The sequence below is a fragment of the Ranitomeya variabilis genome, chromosome 5 (genome assembly GCF_051348905.1).
Source record: "Ranitomeya variabilis isolate aRanVar5 chromosome 5, aRanVar5.hap1, whole genome shotgun sequence".
In the NCBI taxonomy this organism is placed as follows: Eukaryota; Metazoa; Chordata; class Amphibia; order Anura; family Dendrobatidae; genus Ranitomeya; species Ranitomeya variabilis.
Window position 1 is genome coordinate 57,804,234 of NC_135236.1, and position 20,088 is coordinate 57,824,321.

General features: G+C 43.6%; 1 protein-coding gene across 1 annotated transcript; it reads right to left on the bottom strand.

The window, feature by feature from the left end:
* Window positions 1-8,613: 8,613 nt before the first annotated feature.
* P2RY11 (purinergic receptor P2Y11) lies at window positions 8,614-19,433 on the bottom strand. The gene is made up of 2 exons (XM_077262066.1): window positions 19,221-19,433; window positions 8,614-10,431 (listed from the first exon to the last, which is right to left on the bottom strand). The coding sequence occupies exon 2, from the start codon at window positions 10,415-10,417 to the stop codon at window positions 9,479-9,481; it is 939 nt and encodes a 312-aa protein (XP_077118181.1). The 5' UTR covers window positions 10,418-10,431; window positions 19,221-19,433; the 3' UTR covers window positions 8,614-9,478.
* Between the last annotated feature and the right edge of the window lie 655 nt (window positions 19,434-20,088).

Consider the following 20,088-nt stretch of genomic DNA (forward strand, 5'->3'; position numbering starts at 1 on the left):
TAATAAATAACATTTCCCACATGTCTACTTTTACATCAGAATAATTTTGAAAACAACTTTTTTTTTGTTAGGGAGTTATAAGGGTTAAAAGGTGACCAGCAATTTTTCATTTTTCCAACAAAATTTACAAAACCATTTTTTTTAGGGACCACCTCACATTTGATGTCACTTTGGGGGCTCTATATGATAAAAGATGCCAAAAAGTGACACCATTCTAAAAACTGCACCCCTCAATGTGCTCAAAACCACATGTATTTAGATGCATGGTGATAACCTTGAACCTCCAGGTGCTTCACAGAAGTTTATAACGTTGAGCCGTGAAAATAAAATCACATTTTCCTCACAAAAATGTTATTTTAGCCCCAAATTTAGCATTTTTATAAGCGTAACAGGAAAAAAATTGATCATTCAATTTGTTGTGCAATTTCTCCTGAGTACGCCAATACCCAATATGAGGGAGAAAACTACTGTTTGGGCGCACGGCAGGGCTCGGAAGGGAAGGAACGCCATTTGAATTTTTGAATGTAAAATTTACTGGAATCGTTAGCGGATGCCATGTCCCGTTTATAGAGCCCCTGATGTGCCTAAACAGTGTAAACTCCCCACAAGTGACCCCATTTTAGAAACTAGACCCCTCAAGGAACTGTATTTAGATGGGTGGTGAGCACCTTGAGCCCTCAGGTGCTTCACAGAAGTTTATAACTTTGAGCCTTGAAAATAGTAAAATCACATTTCCCTCACAAAAATGTTATTCTAGCCACAAATTTGGCATTTTCATAAGGGGTAACAGGAAAAATGGCACCATACAGTTTGTTGTGCAATTTCTCCTGAGTATGCTGATACCCCATATGTAGGGGAAAACTACTTTTGAGGCACAAAGTAAAGCTCAGAAGGGAAGAGGCACCATATTGGGGTTCAGATTTTGCTGGAATGGTTTGAGGGTGACATGTCACATTGGGAGAGCCCCTGAGGTGCCAGAACAACAGAAACCCTTATATGTGACCCCATTTTACAAACTACATTCCCCAATGAATCTAGGGGTGCAGTGATCATATTGACACCACATGTGCCTCACAGAAATTATACCCCTGAGCGGTGAAGAAAGAATAAATTTCATTTTTACCACCAAATTTTAAGCCCCAGATTTTACATTTTCACACAAGTAGGTAAAAGTGGCGCCATAATTTGTCCCACAATTTCTACTGAACGTGGCAATACCCCATATGTGTCTGTACAGTACTACTTAGCCATACGGAGAGACTCGGGAGGAACAGAGTGCTATTTGCTTCCTGTACAGCAGATCTTCCTAGAACAGTTTGCGGACTTCATGTACAGAGCCCCTAAGTGCTAGAAGAGCAGAATCCCTCAAGTGACCCCATTTTGTAAAATATACCCCTTTGGGAATTTATCTACAGGTGTGATGATTTTGACTCCATGGGTACAGTTGTGCTCAAAAGTTTGCATACCCCGGCAGAATTTTTGCTTTCTTGACCTTTTTTTTAAAGAATATGAATAAAACCCAAACTTTTTCTCGACTCATGGTTAGTGGTTGGGTGAAACCATTTATTGTCAGACTATGGTGTTTTCTCTTTTTAAGTTCACATACTCCATTTCTTAATGCCGTGTATTGCCACCGCTAACACCAATGACAGCTTGAAGTCTTTTGTGGTAGTTGTGGATGAGGTTCTTTATTTTCTCAGATGGTAAAGCTGCCCACTCTTCTTTTTGGAAAAAGCCTCCAGTTCCTGTAAATTCCTGGGCTGTCTAGCATGAACTGCGCGCTTGAGATCTCCCCAGAGTGGCTCAATAATATTGAGGTCAGGAGACTGAGATGGCCACTCCAGAACCTTCACTTTGTTCTGCTGTAGCCAATGACAGGTCGACTTGGCCTTGTGTTTTGGATCGTTGTCATGTTGAAACGTCCATGTACGTCCCATGCGCAGCTTCCAGGCTGATGAGGGCAAATTTTCCTCCAGGATTTGCTGATAACGTGCTGCATTCAACTTTTCTTCAACTTTGACCTAGTTTCTTGTGCCTTTGTAGCTCACACATCCCCAAAACATCAGCGATCCACCTCTGTGCTTTACAGTAGGAATGGTGTTCCTTTCATCATAGGCCTTGTTGACCTCTCTCCAAATGTAACATTTATGGTTGTGGCCAAAAGAGTTCAATTTTGGTCTCATCACTTCAAACTACCTTGTTCCAGAAGCTTTAAGGCTTGTCTCTGTGCTGGTTTACGTATTGTAGGGGAGATTAACACTTTAGTAAGAAAAGGGGAGAGAGTCTTAAAAAAATAGGAGGTGTGAACCATTTGAAACCTGGACTCTTACCCACTGGAGTATTTCTTATTGCATCGTCAATTTCTGCTTCACAAAATTGGTTTCCCAACTGTTTTATGGATCAATTTCTTAAGGGGGAATAGCATTATCACATATATATTGGTCAATCCGTTGGTGTAAGATCTGGAGATCCAAATCCCACAATTTATCTTTTAAATTGTACTGGTTTGTGCCTGTAAGAATAACCTATCTCCTGTAATATTAGCAAAACGAATAAAATATAGAGAACTGAAATTGCATCTAAACAATGCTATGAAACCAGAGTGAAAAATTTAAAGGGGTCTGAATACTTTCCGTTCCCACTGTATCTGTTTGATAAGTTCAGCCACTTTAGAAGCTTTCTTCCTTTTAAGACGTACACCGTGTTTGATTAGTATTCCCCGAATGATGCATTTTAAGAAATTCACATTGTAGTGGTAGGAGTGATGTCTAACGTGTTGGTAGTCAAAAACACTGTGGAACCATGTGGTATAATATCTATCTCTGATATTGGGAATATGATCGTTCTCAAAGTGTGTATCTTGAAGGAGCAGTATCTGCACCCTTTGTGCATTGCATACAATATCTGTGTGTTTTTTTAAGGGATATTAAATCCCTTCGTATTCAGAGAGACAAACTAAAGGGCTGCATAATTACCTTATCCTAGAGCAATTATAATATCCAGAGATGAGGAGAAAGACATACACACAAAAAGATGGGGGTGAGAGAAGGAAGTTAGAGGAAGGGAACAAGGAACAATAGTGTCACAGGGTTACCGTGACAGAGAGGAGCCAGAAGACAGCAGCGTCTGATTGCTCATACTCCTGCTCTGAATATAAGATCCTCTTATTAACCCCAAAGGGTGGTCTGCACGTTAATGACCGGGCCAATTTTTACAATTCTGACCACTGTCCCTTTATGAGGTTATAACTCTGGAACGCTTCAACGGATCCCGGTGATTCTGTCATTGTTTTCTCGTGACATATTGTACTTCATGATAGTGGTAAAATTTCTTCGATATAACTTGCGTTTATTTGAGAAAAAAACGGAAATTTGGCAAAAATTTTGAAAATTTCGCAATTTTCCAACTTTGAATTTTTATGCAATTAAATCACAGAGATATGTCACGCAAAATACTTAATAAGTAACATTTCCCACATGTCTACTTTACATCAGCACAATTTTGGAACCAACTTTTTTTTGGTTAGGGATTTATAAGGGTTAAAAGTTGACCAGCAATTTCTAATTTTCACAACACCATTTTTTTTTTTCAGGACCACATCTCATTTTAAGTCATTTTGAGGGGTCTATATGATAGAAAATAACCAAGTGTGACACCATTCTAAATACTGCACCCCTCAAGGTGCTCAAAACCACATTCAAGAAGTTTATTAACCCTTCAGGTGTTTCACAGGAATTTTTGGAATATTTAAATAAAAATTAACATTTTACTTTTTTTTTCACAAAAAATTTACTTCAGCTACAATATTGTTTTATTTTACCAAGGGTAACAGGAGAAAATGGACCCCAAAAGTTGTTGTACAATTTGTTCTGAGTACGCTGATACCCCATATGTGGGGGTAAACCACTGTTTGGGCGCATGGCAGAGCTCGGAAGGGAAGGAGCGCTGTTTGACTTTTCAATGCAAAATTGACAGGAATTGAGATAGGACACCATGTCGCGTTTGGAGAGCCCATGATGTGCCTAAACATTGAAACCACCCACAAGTGACACCATTTTGGAAAGTAGACCCCCTAAGGAACTCATCTAGATGTGTTGTGAGAGCTTTGAATCCCCAAGTGTTTCACTACAGTTTATAACGCAGAGCCGTGAAAATAAAAATTATTTTTTTCCACAAAAATTATTTTTTAGCCCCCAGTTTTTTATTTTTTCAAGCGTAACATTTGAAATTAGACCACAAAAGTTGTTGTGCAATTTGTCCTGAGTACGATGATACCCCATATGTGGGGGGAACCACTGTTTGGGGCGCATGGCAGAGCTCGGAAGGGAAGGAGCATTATTTGGAATGCAGACTTAGATGGATTGGTCTCCAGGCGTCACATTGCGTTTGCAGAGCCCCTAATGTACCTAAACAGTAGAAAACCCCCACAAGTGACCCCATATTGGAAACTAGACCCCCCATGGAACTTATCTAGATATGTTGTGAGAACTTTGAACTCCCAAGTGTTTCACTACAGTTTATAACGCAGAGCCGTGAAAATAAAAAAATCCTTTTTTTTTTCACAAAAATTATTTTTTAGCCCCCAGTTTTGTATTTTCCCAAGGGTAACAGGAGAAATTGGACCCCAAAAGTTGTTGTCCAATGTGTCCTGAGTACGCTAATACCCCATATGTTGGGGTAAACCTCTGTTTGGGCGCACGGGAGAGCTCGGAAGGGAAGGAGCACTTTTACTTTTTCAACGCAGAATTGGCTGGAATTGAGATCGGACGCCATGTCGCGTTTGGAGAGCCCCTGATGTGCCTAAACAGTGGAAACTCCCCAATTATAACTGAAACCCTAATCCAAACACACCCCTAACCCTAATCCCAACAGTAACCCTAACCACACCTCTAACCTTGACACACCCCTAACCCTAATCCCAACCCTATTCCCAACCGTAAATGTAATCCAAACCCTAACTTTAGCCCCAACCCTAATGGGAAAATAAAAATAAACACATTTTTTTAATTTTTCGCTAACTAAGGGGGTGATGAAGGGGGGTTTGATTTACTTTTATAGCTGGTTATTTAGCGGATTTTTATGATTGGCAGCCGTCACACATTGAAAGACGCTTTTTATTGCAAAAAATATTTTTTGCGTTACCACATTTTGAGAGCTATAATTTTTCCATATTTTGGTCCACAGAGTCATGGGAGGTCTTGTTTTTTGGGGGACGAGTTGACGTTTTTATTGGTAACATTTTCGGGCACGTGACATTTTTTGATTGCTTTTTATTCCGATTTTTGTGAGGCAGAATGACCAAAAACCAGCTATTCATGAATTTCTTTTGGGGGAGGCGTTTATACCGTTCCGCGTTTGGTAAAATTGATAAAGCAGTTTTATTCATCGGGTCAGTACGATTACAGCGATATCTCATTTATATCATTTTTTAATGTTTTGGCGCTTTTATACGATAAAAGCTATTTTATAGAATAATTATTTTTGCATCGCTTTATTCTGAGGACTATAACTTTTTTATTTTTTCTTTGATGATGCTATATGGCGGCTCGTTTTTTGCGGGACAAGATGACGTTTTCAGCGGTACCATGGTTATTTATATCCGTCTTTTTGATCGCGTGTTATTCCACTTTTTGTTTGGCGGTATGATAATAAAGCGTTTTTTGCCTCTGGGTTTTTTTTTTTTGCGGTGTTCACTGAAGGGGTTAACTAGTGGGACAGTTTTATAGGTTGGGTCGTTACGGACGCGGCGATACTAAATATGTGTACTTTTATTGTTTTTTTTAAATTTAGATAAAGAAATGTATTTATAGGAACAATATATTTTATTTTATTTTATTTTTTTTTATTTTTTTTTTTTTTTTACACATGTGAATTTTTTTTTTACACTATAACATTGCCCCGGGGGGGGCATCATGTTATAGTGTAAGATCGCTGATCTGACACTTTGCTGTGCACTGTGCCAGATCGGCGATCTGACGTGCACAGATCCAGGCTTCACGGCGCCTGCTCTGACGAGGCGCTGTGAAGCCACCTCCCTGCAGGACCCGGATGCCGCGGCCATTTTGGATCCGGGCCTGCTGCAGCGAGGAGGAGGTAAAAGACCCTCGGAGCAACGCGATCACATCGCGTTGCTCCGGGGGTCTCAGGGAAGCATGAAGGGAGCCCCCTCCCTGCGCGATGCTTCCCTATCCCGCCGGAACACTGCGATCATGTTTGATCGCAATGTGCCGAGGGTTAATGTGCCGGGGGCGGTCCGTGACCTCTCCTAGCACATAGTGCCGGATGTCAGCTGCGATCGGCCGCGCTCCCCCCTCGCATATGATGTACTATCCCGTTGGTGGTCATACGGGCCCACCCCACCTCGACGGGATAGTACGTCTAATGTCAGAAAGGGGTTAAACAGTGTCTATTTCTTTGGGCAGTGCAGGGGTTAATCTGCTCAGTTGAGAGCTCCTGGAGCTAGGGCTCTCAGCTGTGCAATGTTAGCCACTCCCATCCCCTATATAATTTGGGTTCTGACTGACACACATTGTCAGATGCTTCATAGCTGAAGGTTGTTGGTGGTTATTTGAGTAGTCGGTTGGTGGATTTACGAGCTGTTGCTAGGTTTTGTGATTATTCCCTTTCTTCTCCTTTGGTTTAACTCCATCCTTCACTTCCCAGTTTGTACCTTTGTTATATGTGAGTGTATGTTTGGTATTTTCCGTTACTCCTGTTCGTATTACCTTGTTAGTCTGGTAGGTGTACTACGGTATACTACTACTTCCATAGGTGGGGGAAGGGTAGAGACTGAGGGCAGATTCAGAAGCTAAGGCAAGGTACGTGGCTCTGGCATCTTCACTTTCAGAAGTATCCCGGGGAACAGGGTGAGTTAGGGCGCCCCATAGCATTAGGGACAGGGAAGGAGCCCCTGTTCCCGGGTCACTCGACAACAAATAGTCGTGAAAAATAGGGAGAGTGTTTAAATTTTAAGCTCACTACAGAAGAGTGAGCTGAATGTAGCCAACTAACTGGAGGTCGCGAAAAAGAAATAATTGTACCGTGACCAGCGAAGTACAGTTCCTCTGTCTGGGTCATGGGCTTTCCACAAAGAGATCCTCCCCCGAGCCAAGAACACATCTATGGTTACACTACTAATTGGATTATTAAAACCAAGAACCAACTTTTTTTTAGAAAATAAAACCACAGATAAGAGTAACTTGAATTATGCCTCAATATCTATGACTCCAATTATTCTATGAATATTTTTTTATAATTTTCATTGTATTTATGACAGTCGTTACTTGTAGTTATTACCCTTTATAAACTATCACTATGCGTAGGAATAACATACTATATTTAGGTAGCTGTGTGTCATGTTGATTAAGGCTATTATTACCTCCAAGTGGTGTCTACCATATCCAAATAAAATATGTATTAGAACTTTATATGATGGACTCATGAGAGTTTAACATTGTGATGGAACATAACTGGTATATCATATTCCCCGTCTCATCTCAACAACATCTAAATACTGTAAGGGTCATTCCCGTACTGTTTAGGAAGAAATGTTCATAGTTATGTAGCTAGGGACCATAGATCCATCAGTTAATGGGAACCGGAGCCCGTGGATTGTCCCCTCCTCCTCTGACGCGTCTCCCGTTGTTTCCCCTTCCAGGTTCCCGTTGTCTTTGTGGATGTAGACGGGGTATGTCCTTGTCTCTGGCTCCTGTAGGTAGGGAGGGCAAATACAAGTCCTCCACATGTGGGATGTGTAGAGCCTCGGTGAAAGCCGAAATACCACTAGGGTGACTTGGCACATGGACTCTCCCAGCTTGACGGACCCTCAGACGAAATGTGAACCCCCAGGTATAGGGAATAGTGTGTCTTCGGAGCACTTCTAGAAGGGGTTTCATAGCTTTTCTTTTTTGCAAAGTCCATCTAGGAAGATCTGAAAAATTCTGGATCATTACATCCAATTATGGAAATTATTATTATTATTCCAAGATCTATTGATTAAACTGTACTTTTGTTCATGGGAAACCCCCTTTTTAGTAGTAAATGTCTCCCAGCTATTGACTGGGTACACTTTAGTAAAGTCTCTTTGAGACAGGGAACGCATGCGCACGCACCCCAAGCGTGCTGCCAAGAAATCTGCCAAGGGTGGCAGACCCTGGAGAGCAGGCGCAAAGGCAGGAGACACGGATGGGGTGGTGAGTAAGTCAGCGTCCGTTCCGGGGGGAAAGGGAAAGGATAAGGATGCACGCAAGGACACCGGTGCTACATAGGCCTAGAGGCCAGCGGGAAAATCTCAAGATTTCTGAACCAATAGTGATTATGGAAATTGAATAAAGCATGTAAAATAAACATGTAAAAATATAATTAACATGAAAACTAAATTTAAAGAATAGCTCATTTTCTGATGATACATGTCCCTTAAGCCTGGACTGATAGGTCACAATGGCTTTGCAAATAAGCACCGCCCCTGAGGAACTATCTGCTTTACATATAGAAAATCTAAATCAGAAAATAATATGGGCATTAAATTCACTAAGCCTCGGACAACTGTACTCTTCACAATTTGCTAGAGAGATTTTATTTAAAAAAAAAAAAAAAAACGTACAGTAATACTAATTCACAATAAAAAAGCAAACATTTATTTATTATGCTCGGTTATATAACGCCATTAATTTCCTCAGCTCTTTACAGACATCACAGTTTAATAATGGATAAAGTTATCAATAACATTAATTTCAACAATCATTTGTCACTACAAAGTTTTAGATATCAATCACTTAAACGGGATGACGAATAACTAGATGAAGAGGTTGTCCAGGATTAGAAAAACATGGTCCGGTAGTGCCTTTTCCCCTCTAAATAGAGCTTGGCTGCAATACCCGACACAACCTGTAGACAGGGTGGTGCAGGTTTTATAAAAAAACAAATAAGTCATTTTTTTCTAATTTCATACAACCCTTTAAAAAGGGATAATCCAGCTCTGATCACTCACACATTAGCAAGTGAGCGGAGTTGGTGAGGTCACGTCTACAGATATTTACTGGCAGGCATTGGGCACTTGTCCTATTCATTCGTCCGCGAGCAAACAGGTATCTATAGACGTCACATCACCAGCCGATGCGTAAGTGATCGGAGACGATTACTCCTTCAGTGCAGTGTGAACTACTAAACAAATTTTGTGGCAATGCCAATTTCTGAATCATGTATACAAATACCATGGCTTTACAAGCCTCCTACTGACATTGGTTGCTTGACTTTGCCTTATATACATCTAAAGATCAAGGAGAAGTTTCAGGAAATGTGTTTAATTGGACGTTCTGCTCAACTACAATCAAGTCCCTTGACTTTTTCTTCACCCCTCTCCTCCCCACCCATGTTCCTTCCATCCACCAGTTGTCTCATCCTCACTGTCGTAAGTCATGAGGCTGAGTTCTTGTCTCTTCCACCTTAGAAGATTTAAGGTTTCCTCAATGGATTGATATTACAGTCGTATTTCCTCCGGTTTTTTCTCTACATGTTTCTGGCAGCATCCGAGCCTCGCTCTCACATTGTCCACGACGGAAGTATACAACAATGGATGAATACAAGGGTTCAAGGCCACCAAACCTCGGGTTATCTGGAAACCCGAGTGGACGTAAGATGACCACGCACATGATGTCGGCTTCAGTCTGTTCGCGAGGTTGAGGTTCCTCAGAATGTGATAAGGCAAAAATGAGATTGAGTAAAGGGCCACCACAATGCACACCATAGTGACCACCTTCCTCTTATCTCTTGACTCGAGCCCATGGCTTTTACAGACGGCCCTCGCGATGCCAATGTATGAAAAGAGAGTGATCACAAATGGGAGGCCACAGCCAAATGCGGCCAGAAACAGGCTGTAGGGCAAGTAAGTGGGCAACATGCTATCAACGGCTGTTCCTATGCACTCCGTCACATGTAGTTCATGTTTTGTGGTGGAAAATTTAAAGACAGGGGCCGAGATGGTGGCTACGATCAGCCATACAATCACACTGGCCACCTTGGCATGTTTACTTTCTACCTTACCTCTGGCATAGAACGGATACACTACACCCAGGCATCGGTTGGCGCTGATGCAAGTTATGAAGAAGATACTTCCATAGAGATTACAATTGAAAAGAAACCGCTCCACTTTGCACAGGGCCAGGCCGAAGACCCAATTTTTGCCCATAGCATAGTAAGCGATTAAAAGAGGCAACGACAATGCATAGGCCAGGTCACTGACTGCAAGGTTCAGGGAGAAGATGATGCCAGCGTGGCTTTTTTTGGATCCTCGTGGCACCAGTAACCAGATGGCAAATCCATTTCCGAGCAAAGCTAGAAAAAATTCCACTCCATAGACCGGAGCCAGGTACTTAATCTGGACGTGGGAATAGGAAGCGTTACACTTGGGGGTCTCCATATATCAACGATATTCTGCAGAGAAAACAAAAGGGACACCATAAATCATCGAAATAAAAAGATTCTTAATATAAACATAATGGAATGGCATTAAAAGCAAAAGCAATACATCCTAACCAAAAAAATACTAAACACTGTCATACAGTGAATTAATAAAACAATGGTATCATATAGTGCAGTGTAAATATTATCAGCATATAGACGTATGATTATAATGGAGGGCAATCTGGGCTACCACTTGAGGCTCTGCAAAGGCCCATGGCCGGATCGCCCACACCATAATGTTGTGTGCACTGCCATCGGCAACGCACATCTCTGAATTGGGAGCCTACCTGGAGCTCGGTTGTTGGTAATACAGAATGGCAGTGCAGCTCCATGGGAGCTCCTATCGCCTCTCCTGTGAAGTGTCGGTGCGATGATGTCATGTTATGTGGGCTCATACTGTATCTAGAGGGCTATATGGGTTTTATACTGTATTTCAGAGGCTATGTGGGGGGCTCATACTGTATATAGAGGGCTATATGGGTCTCAATGTATATAGGGAGCTCATACTGTATATAGGAAGCTATGTAGGGTTTCATGTTGTATATAGGAAGCTATATGGGGCTATTGCTACATACAGAAGGCTCATACTGTATATAAGGACTATGTGGGGGCTCATGACAGGGTCGGACTGGCCCACTGAAGAACTGGAGAATTCTCCGGTGGGCCCAAGCACTGACACCTGCTGGCATACAGGGCCGGAAGCTGCCTAGGGCCCCTGCTGCTCCAGGGGCCCCCAGCCAGTGGCGTGTCGCTAATAACAGCACACCACACAGCTGCTATGGGGCCCATGAATTAGGGGGGCCCGCCCGCTGCCAGCAGAGCAGTGGGAGGCAGGAGCCTGTCCCCATTGCAAAAGAGAAATGAATATTCACCCTTCCGCCCCATGGGTGTGGAGAGGGGTGAATATTTATTTCACTGTAATAGCGGGCAGTGTTAGCCGCAGGCTGCAGCTAACATACCGCATGTAAAGCCGACCGGGGCCCAGAGGTGGAGGGGGATCCCTGCAGGTGGCTAACACTGAGGGCAATCTGGCCTGTTTATCCGACCCCGAGGGCCCCTGGCCAGACTGCCCTGATGTGTGGTGGGCAGGGAGCAATGCCTGCAGCTCCACTGCCTACAGGAGAAAATGGCAGCGGAGGTGTGTGTGTGTGTGTGTGTGTGTGTGTGTGTGTGTGTGTGTGTGTGTGTGTGTGTGTGTGTGTGTGTGTGTGTGTGTGTGTGAGAGAAGGATGATGGGGTGGTGGGGGAGGAGGCAATAATGGGATGGTGGGTGAGAAGGCAGTAATATAGGTGGTGATGAGGACAATGATAGGGTGGAAGGGGAGAACAATGATGGAGGTGATGAGGAGGGCAATGATTGGGGTGGTGGAGAGAGCAATGATGGAGAGGGCAATGATGGAGGTGGTGGAGAGGGCAATGATGGGGTAGTGGAGAGGGCATTGATGGAGAGGACAATGATGGGATGCGGGTGGGGAGGAGGATAATGGGGATTGGAATGGGAGGAAAGCAAAAGAATGGTCAACAGATCTACGGGAAAAGGTAGTTGAACTGTATAAAACAGGAAAGGGATACAAAAAGATATCCAAGGAATTGATGATGCCAGTTAGCTGTGATTAACAAATGGAAAATCAGAGGCTCTGTAAAAACAAAAACAAAAACCACAGTCAGGTAGACCAACAAAAATTGCATCCACAACTGCCAGGAAAATTGTTTGGGATGCAAAGAAAAACCCACAAATAACATTAGCTGAAATACAGGACTCTCTGAAAACTAGCGGTGTGGCTGTTTCAAGATGCACAATAAGGAGGCACTTGAAGAAAAATGGGCTGCATGGTTGAGTCGCCAGAAGAAAGTCATTACTGCGCAAATGCCACAAAGTATCTCACCTACAATACGCAAAACAGCACAGAGACAAGCCTCAAAACTTCTGGAACAAGGTAACTGGAGTGAGGATACCAAAATTGAACTTTATGGCCACAACCATAAACATTATGTAGCGCCCCCACTGCCGCAGGGCCGAGGGGTACCCGGTACCGGGCCTCTAAGTCTCTGCTCTGGGGTTGTCACGGTGGCTAGACCCGGTCCGTGACCCTGCTGAGGGGCGTACAGTAACAGATGTGGATGGTGGTGATGTTGCGGTGCAGTGTAGGTCGTAGTAAATAACGAGGACACCAGGTTGCAGTCTCTTTACCTCTTTACTGAAGGTTTTAGAGTCCTCAGTCCAGAGCGCTGTCAACAGGGCTGTCAGAGACCGGCCGGTCCAAAGGCACATCAGGAGTTCCCTTTACAGGTGGGAATCAGTGTCTACCTTCTAGCGCTGGGTGTTGTAGTTCTTCCCTGCTGAGCACCCCGGGATAGTCCTCACAACTGCAGTGTCTGTCTCTGAAGTTCGTTCTCTCCGTCCCCCAGGTGATATGGTAGGACGCACCCATCTGACGGGGTAGGCCTGGAGTTCTTCCGGGACCCTAGAGTCGCCCCTCTCCCACAGCTGCCTCCGTTGTCTGCTTAGGTGATTTGTGTGAGACAACCAACCTATAATTGGCTGTCCTGCCGTGGTTTGCAATAGTACTTAGAGTCTCTTACTTGCTCGGCGTTCCGGCCACCGACTGTTTGCGCCTCAGAAGGATGTTGCCTCGGTCTAACAGCACGACTCCTTCTGGTCCTAATTCCTCTTTACTGTATTCCCGTTGTTCACTGGTTAGTTCTGCTCTTAGGAGTCTGCCAGGATCCCATCCCTGACAGGTCCTCTCACTAGCTCTTCCCAGTTACTTCTCTCTCTGTCTTCCTGTCCAACCCCCAGTTTTACCAGAGTGTGAGGAGTGGCCTACTAGATAGAACCACCCCCCCTGGTGGCCGGAGTGTGAAGTGTAGTGTGAGTGTTACCTGGTCAGAGAAACTCCTTTAGTGCAATCAGACGTAACATCACTCCCCTTAGTGGCAGAGCGACATTACTGCAACGACCAGGACTCTGGGGCGCTGCAATTACATTTGGAGAGAGGTCAACAAGGCCTATGATGAAAGGAACACCATTCCTACTGTAAAGTATGGAGGTGGATTGCTGATGTTTTGGGGATGTGTGAGCTACAAAGGCACAGGAAACTAGGTCAATGTTGAAGGAAAGATGAATGCAGCACGTTATCAGCAAATACTGGAGGGAAATTTGCAATTATCAGCCCGGAAGCTGCGCATGGGACATATTTGGACGTTCCACCATGACAATGATCCAAAACACAAGGCCAAGTCCACCTGTCATTGGCTACAGCAGAACAAAGTGAAGGTTCTGGAGTGGCCATCTCAGTCTCCTGACCTCAATATCATAGAGTCACTCTGGGCAGATCTCATGCGCGCAGTTCATGCTAGACAGCCCAGGAATTTACAGGAACTGGAGGCTTTTTGACAAGAAGAGTGGGCAGCTTTATCATCTGAGAAAATAAAGAACCTCATCCACAACTACCACAAAAGACTTCAAGCTGTCATTGATGTTAGAGGAGGCAATACACGGTATTAAGAAATGGGGTATGTGAACTTTTGATCAGGGTCATTTGGATGTTTTTGGGTTGTCATTATGATTTAAAAAGACAAAACACAGTAGTCTGACAATAAATGGCTTCACCCAACCACTATTCATGAGCGTAGAAAAAGTTTTGGTGTTATTTGTATTCTCTGAAAAAAGGCCAAGAAAGCAAAAATTCTGCCAGGGTATGTAAACTTTTTAGCACAACTGTATAGATATATCATACAGTGCAGTGTGATTATTATCAGTGTATAGTTGCGGTGTCACATGTATACCATATACAATATATAGTGCAGTGTGGCTCCTATATTCTGCTGGCGCTTAGTGCTGCTCGGTAGCTTCCTGTGCAGTCGGTATCTATGTTATATCACTGTGGGTACTACACATCCGCTTGGAGCAGACACTTCTAGACACAGGATTTCCTATGGCCACCAGACAGTGCAGTTACCCACATTAATACCGCGCTTTCTGTGTTGTCATAGTCTCGGTTATACATGATATGGCGATACTATTACAGTAGTTAATGTCCTATATTTTATCATATGGTGGTCAGATCAGCAGATGGGATTGTGGTTCCAGTTATAATATTACATAACCCGAAGTGCATGGTATGATCTGTTTCTATCAGCGCAGCGTGTAACACGGGCAGTGGAGCCACATGTATAGCTACGTGTATCGTGTGTGCTGACAGCGAGCAGGAAATAGTGGCAGCTGGGGTATAAAATGCGGTGAACGCCCAAGCACAACACACCAAGTGTCACCGTAGGAAATGCTAAAAAGTAGTAAGACTACAAAAACTCAGTAAGAGAGACAATTTCAGGAACTACACGTCCCATCAATTCGATAACAATGATTGCAAGTCTTGGCCCCTGGTGTAAGTTGGATAGTGCCACAGTCCCTGCTACTATGGATATGGTGCCCTAGTCCCTGCCCAGTCCCAGGGAAAGAGGCGTCCTAGTCCCCACCCAGTACCGAGGAAAGAGGCACCCTAGTCCCCACCCAGTCAGGGGAAAAGAGGTGCCCCAGTCCCTGCCCAGTCCTGGCAAAAGAGGCGCCCTAGTCCCTGCCCAGTCAGGGGAAAAGAGGTGCTGCAGTCCCTGCCCAGTCCCGGCAAAAGAGGAGCCCTAGTCCCCGCCCAGTCAGGGGAAAAGAGGCACCCTAGTCCCCGCCCAGTCCCAGCAAAAGAGGAGCCCTAGTCCCCGCCCAGTCAGGGGAAAAGAGGCACCCTAGTCCCCGCCCAGTCCCGGGAAAAGAGGCGCCCTAGTCCCCGCCCTGCCCCATGGAATGGCATTCTAATCTTTACTGTCCGTTGGGATAAGCAGGGAGCACATGACACCTCAGAAGTTCCAGTAAGCCCACTTTCCCCTCTGTCCATCTGTACATGCAATCTGCGCGTATATACCGAGACTTGGCTTTCAAGTTGAATGTGTCTTTTCCTTATGTGTGAGATTCATCCTGAGAGTGTGCAAAAAAATGGAAAATAAAATGTAACGTATTGATCACCATGCCATCACATCCTGAGACTAACTGACACCACAAAAGCAAATCTGCACCTTACATAACGTATTATACAACTGAAAAAAAAGAAGCCTTAAGACTATGTGCACACGTTCAGGATTTTTCGCATTTTTTTCGGCCATTTTCCACGGGAAAAATGCTTAAAAAAACGCATACATAAGCATCCCATCATTTTTAATGCATTCTGCACTTTTTGTGCACATGATGCGTTTTTTTCCGCGAAAGCGCATCATGTTCATTAATTTTGCGGATTTTTCGCATTTTTGCTGTTAATTTATGCATTGGAAAACACGCAAAAAACGCATGTGGATTTCCTGCAGAAAAAGTCCAGTTTTGCTCAGGAAAATTCTGCAGAAAATCCTGACGTATGCACATAGCCTTAATATGTACTGTGACGTAGGCGTGTGTTATCGTTGTACTGTGATGTCTCCATGTTTTATCCCTGTACTATGACATCACCGTATATGTGTTATCCCTGCACTTTGTCTCTTCAGAGAGGAAGGTTGACTAGAATTCTAGCGTCACCTATAGGAAGTAGGAATCATAAAAATCAATACGACCCTCTAACGAGCCTTGTCACATGACTTAGGAAAAAAGCCAAAAACAAAATCTAAATTTGCAGACACTGTTTCGGGGTACTGCCCCTCATCAGTGCAAACTGTGAGATCTGGTTTGGCTGTGTGAATGGCGTCTGACCGGGATCCAAGGGCTAATGTTTCTCCTTGTGGAGAGTGACATGTCAAGGTGAGGAGATTTTTAAGCAGCAATGCTCCTCTGGGAAGTATACAAATTGTCTTTTCAGAGAGGAAGAGGACTAGAACTCTAGCGCCACCTATAGGAAGTAGCAATCCAAGTTAATATCAACTCTTTAACGAGCCTTGTCTATATTGACTTTGAGGGTATGTGCACACGTCAGGATTTTGTCAGGATTTTTCATCAGGTTTTGTAGCCAAAACCAGGAGTGGGTGATAAATGCAGAAGTGGTGCATATGTTTCTATTATACTTTTCCTCTAATTGTTCCACTCCTGGTTTTGGCTACAAATCCTGACGTGTGCACATACCCTTAGGTTATGTGCACATGTTGCGGATTTTGATCCGTTTCCGTAGCATTTTGTGATGCGCGGAATTGCATCAAATCCACCGTGTAGTGCACAAGCAATGTTAGTCAATGGGAAAAATAAATATGATAAAAAGAAGAGGGCCCAATACTGACCCCTGTGCTACCCCATTGTTAACTTTGACCCAATCCCAGTGTGTTCCATTAATATCCAACCTCTGTTTCCTATCACTAAGCCAGTTGTTAACCCAGATACACATTCTCCCCTAGTTTTGTTTTTCTCATTTTATATACCATCCTTTTGTGTGGCGCTGTATCAAACGCCTTTGTAAAGTCCATATAGACAACATCCACTGTGTTTCCCTGGAAATTACCTCCTCATGTTATCCCTGTACTGTGGCCGTGTATGTACAATACACAACTACATACCAGCAAATGTGAGGCAGATGAGACCTTTGGAAACTAAATAAACAATCAAGAACAAGAGCAGCCTTTCCCACCATCAGCTGGTTGCCTTAACTAGGGGGCCTTCAAACTCCAATTCTTCACAGAGATGTGAAGCCAAAAATTAAAAATATTAAAAGGGGTTTTCTAGGCTTAACATAAGTTTCGGCAGTCAGCATGGGTGTAAAGATCGTGGTCACAAAGGGTGTGACCGATACAGGGCCAGTGGGAGTGCGGGACCCATGGCAGCCAGCTCTGGAGGACACATCTGCAGTTGAAGACTATGCCACCTGCGACGTGCCGCCAACGTGCTCTGCAGCTGCGGGCCTCTCATAGACCTTTGACTACAGAGTAAGTGCTGGGCAGAGAACCATCTGGGAGGAGGAAGAGGAGGATAGAGCTGCTCTGCGGAGGACATGGGAGAGATTGGTTTGTTTTCTTCAATAGTAGTGTGGGAGCAGACCATAATGGAGGCCACACTAATTTATAGGGATTACGTTATCACCTTATATGGGTCCCATAGGGTGACTAATATATGTGGGCCACATTATTAATTTATATGAGCCAGAATTGAGGGACATTACCATAATATCGGCGTAACATAGTGGGACATTATTTTTGGCGGCCACAGAGGAATATCACTACTTTATTGGGGCCACGGAGCAAGAAGTAACACCTGTAAGGGGGAATCACATCCCTCCGGCCTCCATGCCGGCCGCCAGGCGTCGCTCCGGCCTCCATGCCGGCCGCCAGGCATCCCTCCGGCCTCCATCCCCCATCCCATTGCTGTTACACTATGAACAAATCTGAAGCTTGGAAAAGTTGGGTTGGGAGTTCTGCGGTCAGCCCACATTCAGACTATGAAATACGCCTGTCAGAGCCAGACCTTAAAAGGGAACCTGTCACCATAACCTGCAGATATGGGGTTAATCTGCAGGTTATCAGCGTTATAATACTGCCAAACGCTTCAGGGAGAAAATCAACTTTATTCTCCTCGGCAGCGTTCCCATTACAGTCGCGGGGGCAGCGTTGGTTACCGCTCAGAGAGTACACCACGGCCCCGACATTAGGGCCGGCCGTGAGTCAGGGCCGGGGTCGCGGTTAGAGCCGTCGAGCGGCGAGTGAACCAGCGCCGCCCCTGTGACTGAAGCGAGAACGCTGCTGAGGAGAAAATAGTTTGTTTTCTCCCTGAAGCGTTAGACTAAGTTGAGGCGCCGGGCAGCATTAGAACCTCCAGATTAACCCCTTATCTGCAGATTAATAGCGTTTTTTCTCATGGCAGGTTCCCTTTAAATAACAGAAAGCTCTAGATATCGCTCACACACCAACACTACTTTCTGTCATCTATCTTCAACACTGAGAAAAACCAGAAGAACCTCATACGTAGGTGAGCATTACTGGGGCCCCAGGATATTCTCCAGGGGCCCGCTGATAACGTGACGCCAACAGGAAGCGAGCCAGGGTAGGAGCTGTGATTGCAGGGCTCCCGGGATGTGAGGTCTATTGTGGATAGGGAAGATCTCTGCTTGCTGTCAGTGAATAGGAAAGTCATCTGAAAACACACTGGCTTATATTCAGCGGCTTCAGGCATAAAACCACTAACAGCTGTGGGTTTGTTACACTTGCACCCAATGCAGGCAATTGTCTGTTAGCAAAAGGTCATTCAGTCCTGATAGTTTACTACAGACGATCAGTGCAGGGAAAACTTATCAGCCAGGAGCCCATACTGGTGGGATTAGGTTTAGTAGAGTTTTTAAGCCACTGGACATGAAAAAAAAACAAAAAACTGAGAGGTCAAGAAGCAGCTGAGCACTTTCGTAATACCCCTTTAAGCAAAGTTCGGATGGTCTAATATCATGGAAAGTGAAATATGTCCATCTGGACCCAGCCATAAAGTGTCCTTTGAGACATGCTGAGAGTTGTAGTTTCCCTATATAATTTACACATTACTCAAGTTACCCTTAATATTAGGGAATTGTTTTCGAAGCGATTGCCTCATATACATCTACTGTGAGGATAGCCTCCTTGGGAAAGTCCAGGCATCATTACTTATTAGCGATGAGCGAGCGTGCTGGGATAAGGTGCAGCCGCGGCAACTCAAACATATTTTTCGAGCACACCGAAGACACTCGGTTAGCATCCGAGCATGCTCAGATAACACCTCATGCCGGCACATTTGCTCATCACTAATTATTTCTTATCATATAGGACCAAAGACGACTTACCTGGGTTTTGGCGGTGTCTCCTTCAGAGCTATCAGTTCCTCTTAGTTGACACTTTTAGGTTTTCTTCGTTTTTCAAGTCACCACATTCCTCCACCTTGTGTGTTTGTGAGTGTGATCCCTCTCCACCCCCTCACAGTACAGGCTCTATGCTCTCACCCGCCCTCCTTTTCTTCATCCTCCTCCTCCACCTCCTCTGGGCACATAAGGTTCCTCCTGCCAGACACAGGAATAAGCACAAATTACACATTTATGAGCAGTTTCATTCCGTAGAATTATATACCAAAAAGTGATGGAAGTATCAAGCTGGCGAGAGAGATAAAAAAATAGACAGAAGAAAATAATAACAAATGAAACAGAATATTAAAACATAACAAAAAAGCACTATAAAACTAAAATAAAAATAGGACAATAAAGTCTAAAAAAAAACAACAATAAGGAATAACTATAAAAACATAAAAAATACCAAAAAATAAGCACAAATTACACATTTGTGAGCAGTTTCATTCCGTAGAATTATATATCAAAAAGTGATGGAAGTATCAAGCTGGCGAGAGAGAGAAAAAAAGATAGAACAAAATAATAACAAATGAAACAGACAGAATATTAAATATTAAATATAATATTAAAACATAACAACAAAAAATATAAAGCTAACATAAAAATAGGGCAATAAAGTCTAAAAAAACAACTATAAGAAATAACAATACATAAAAAAAATAAAAAATGGAATAAATAAATGCAAATATGAACAAAAAATGAAAAACCTAAAATAAGCCAAATAGAATAATGAAATACAAAAAAAGAGACATTAAAATAATTGAAAACAAGAAAACATGCAAAAACATAAAAAATTGCATAATAAAATGTA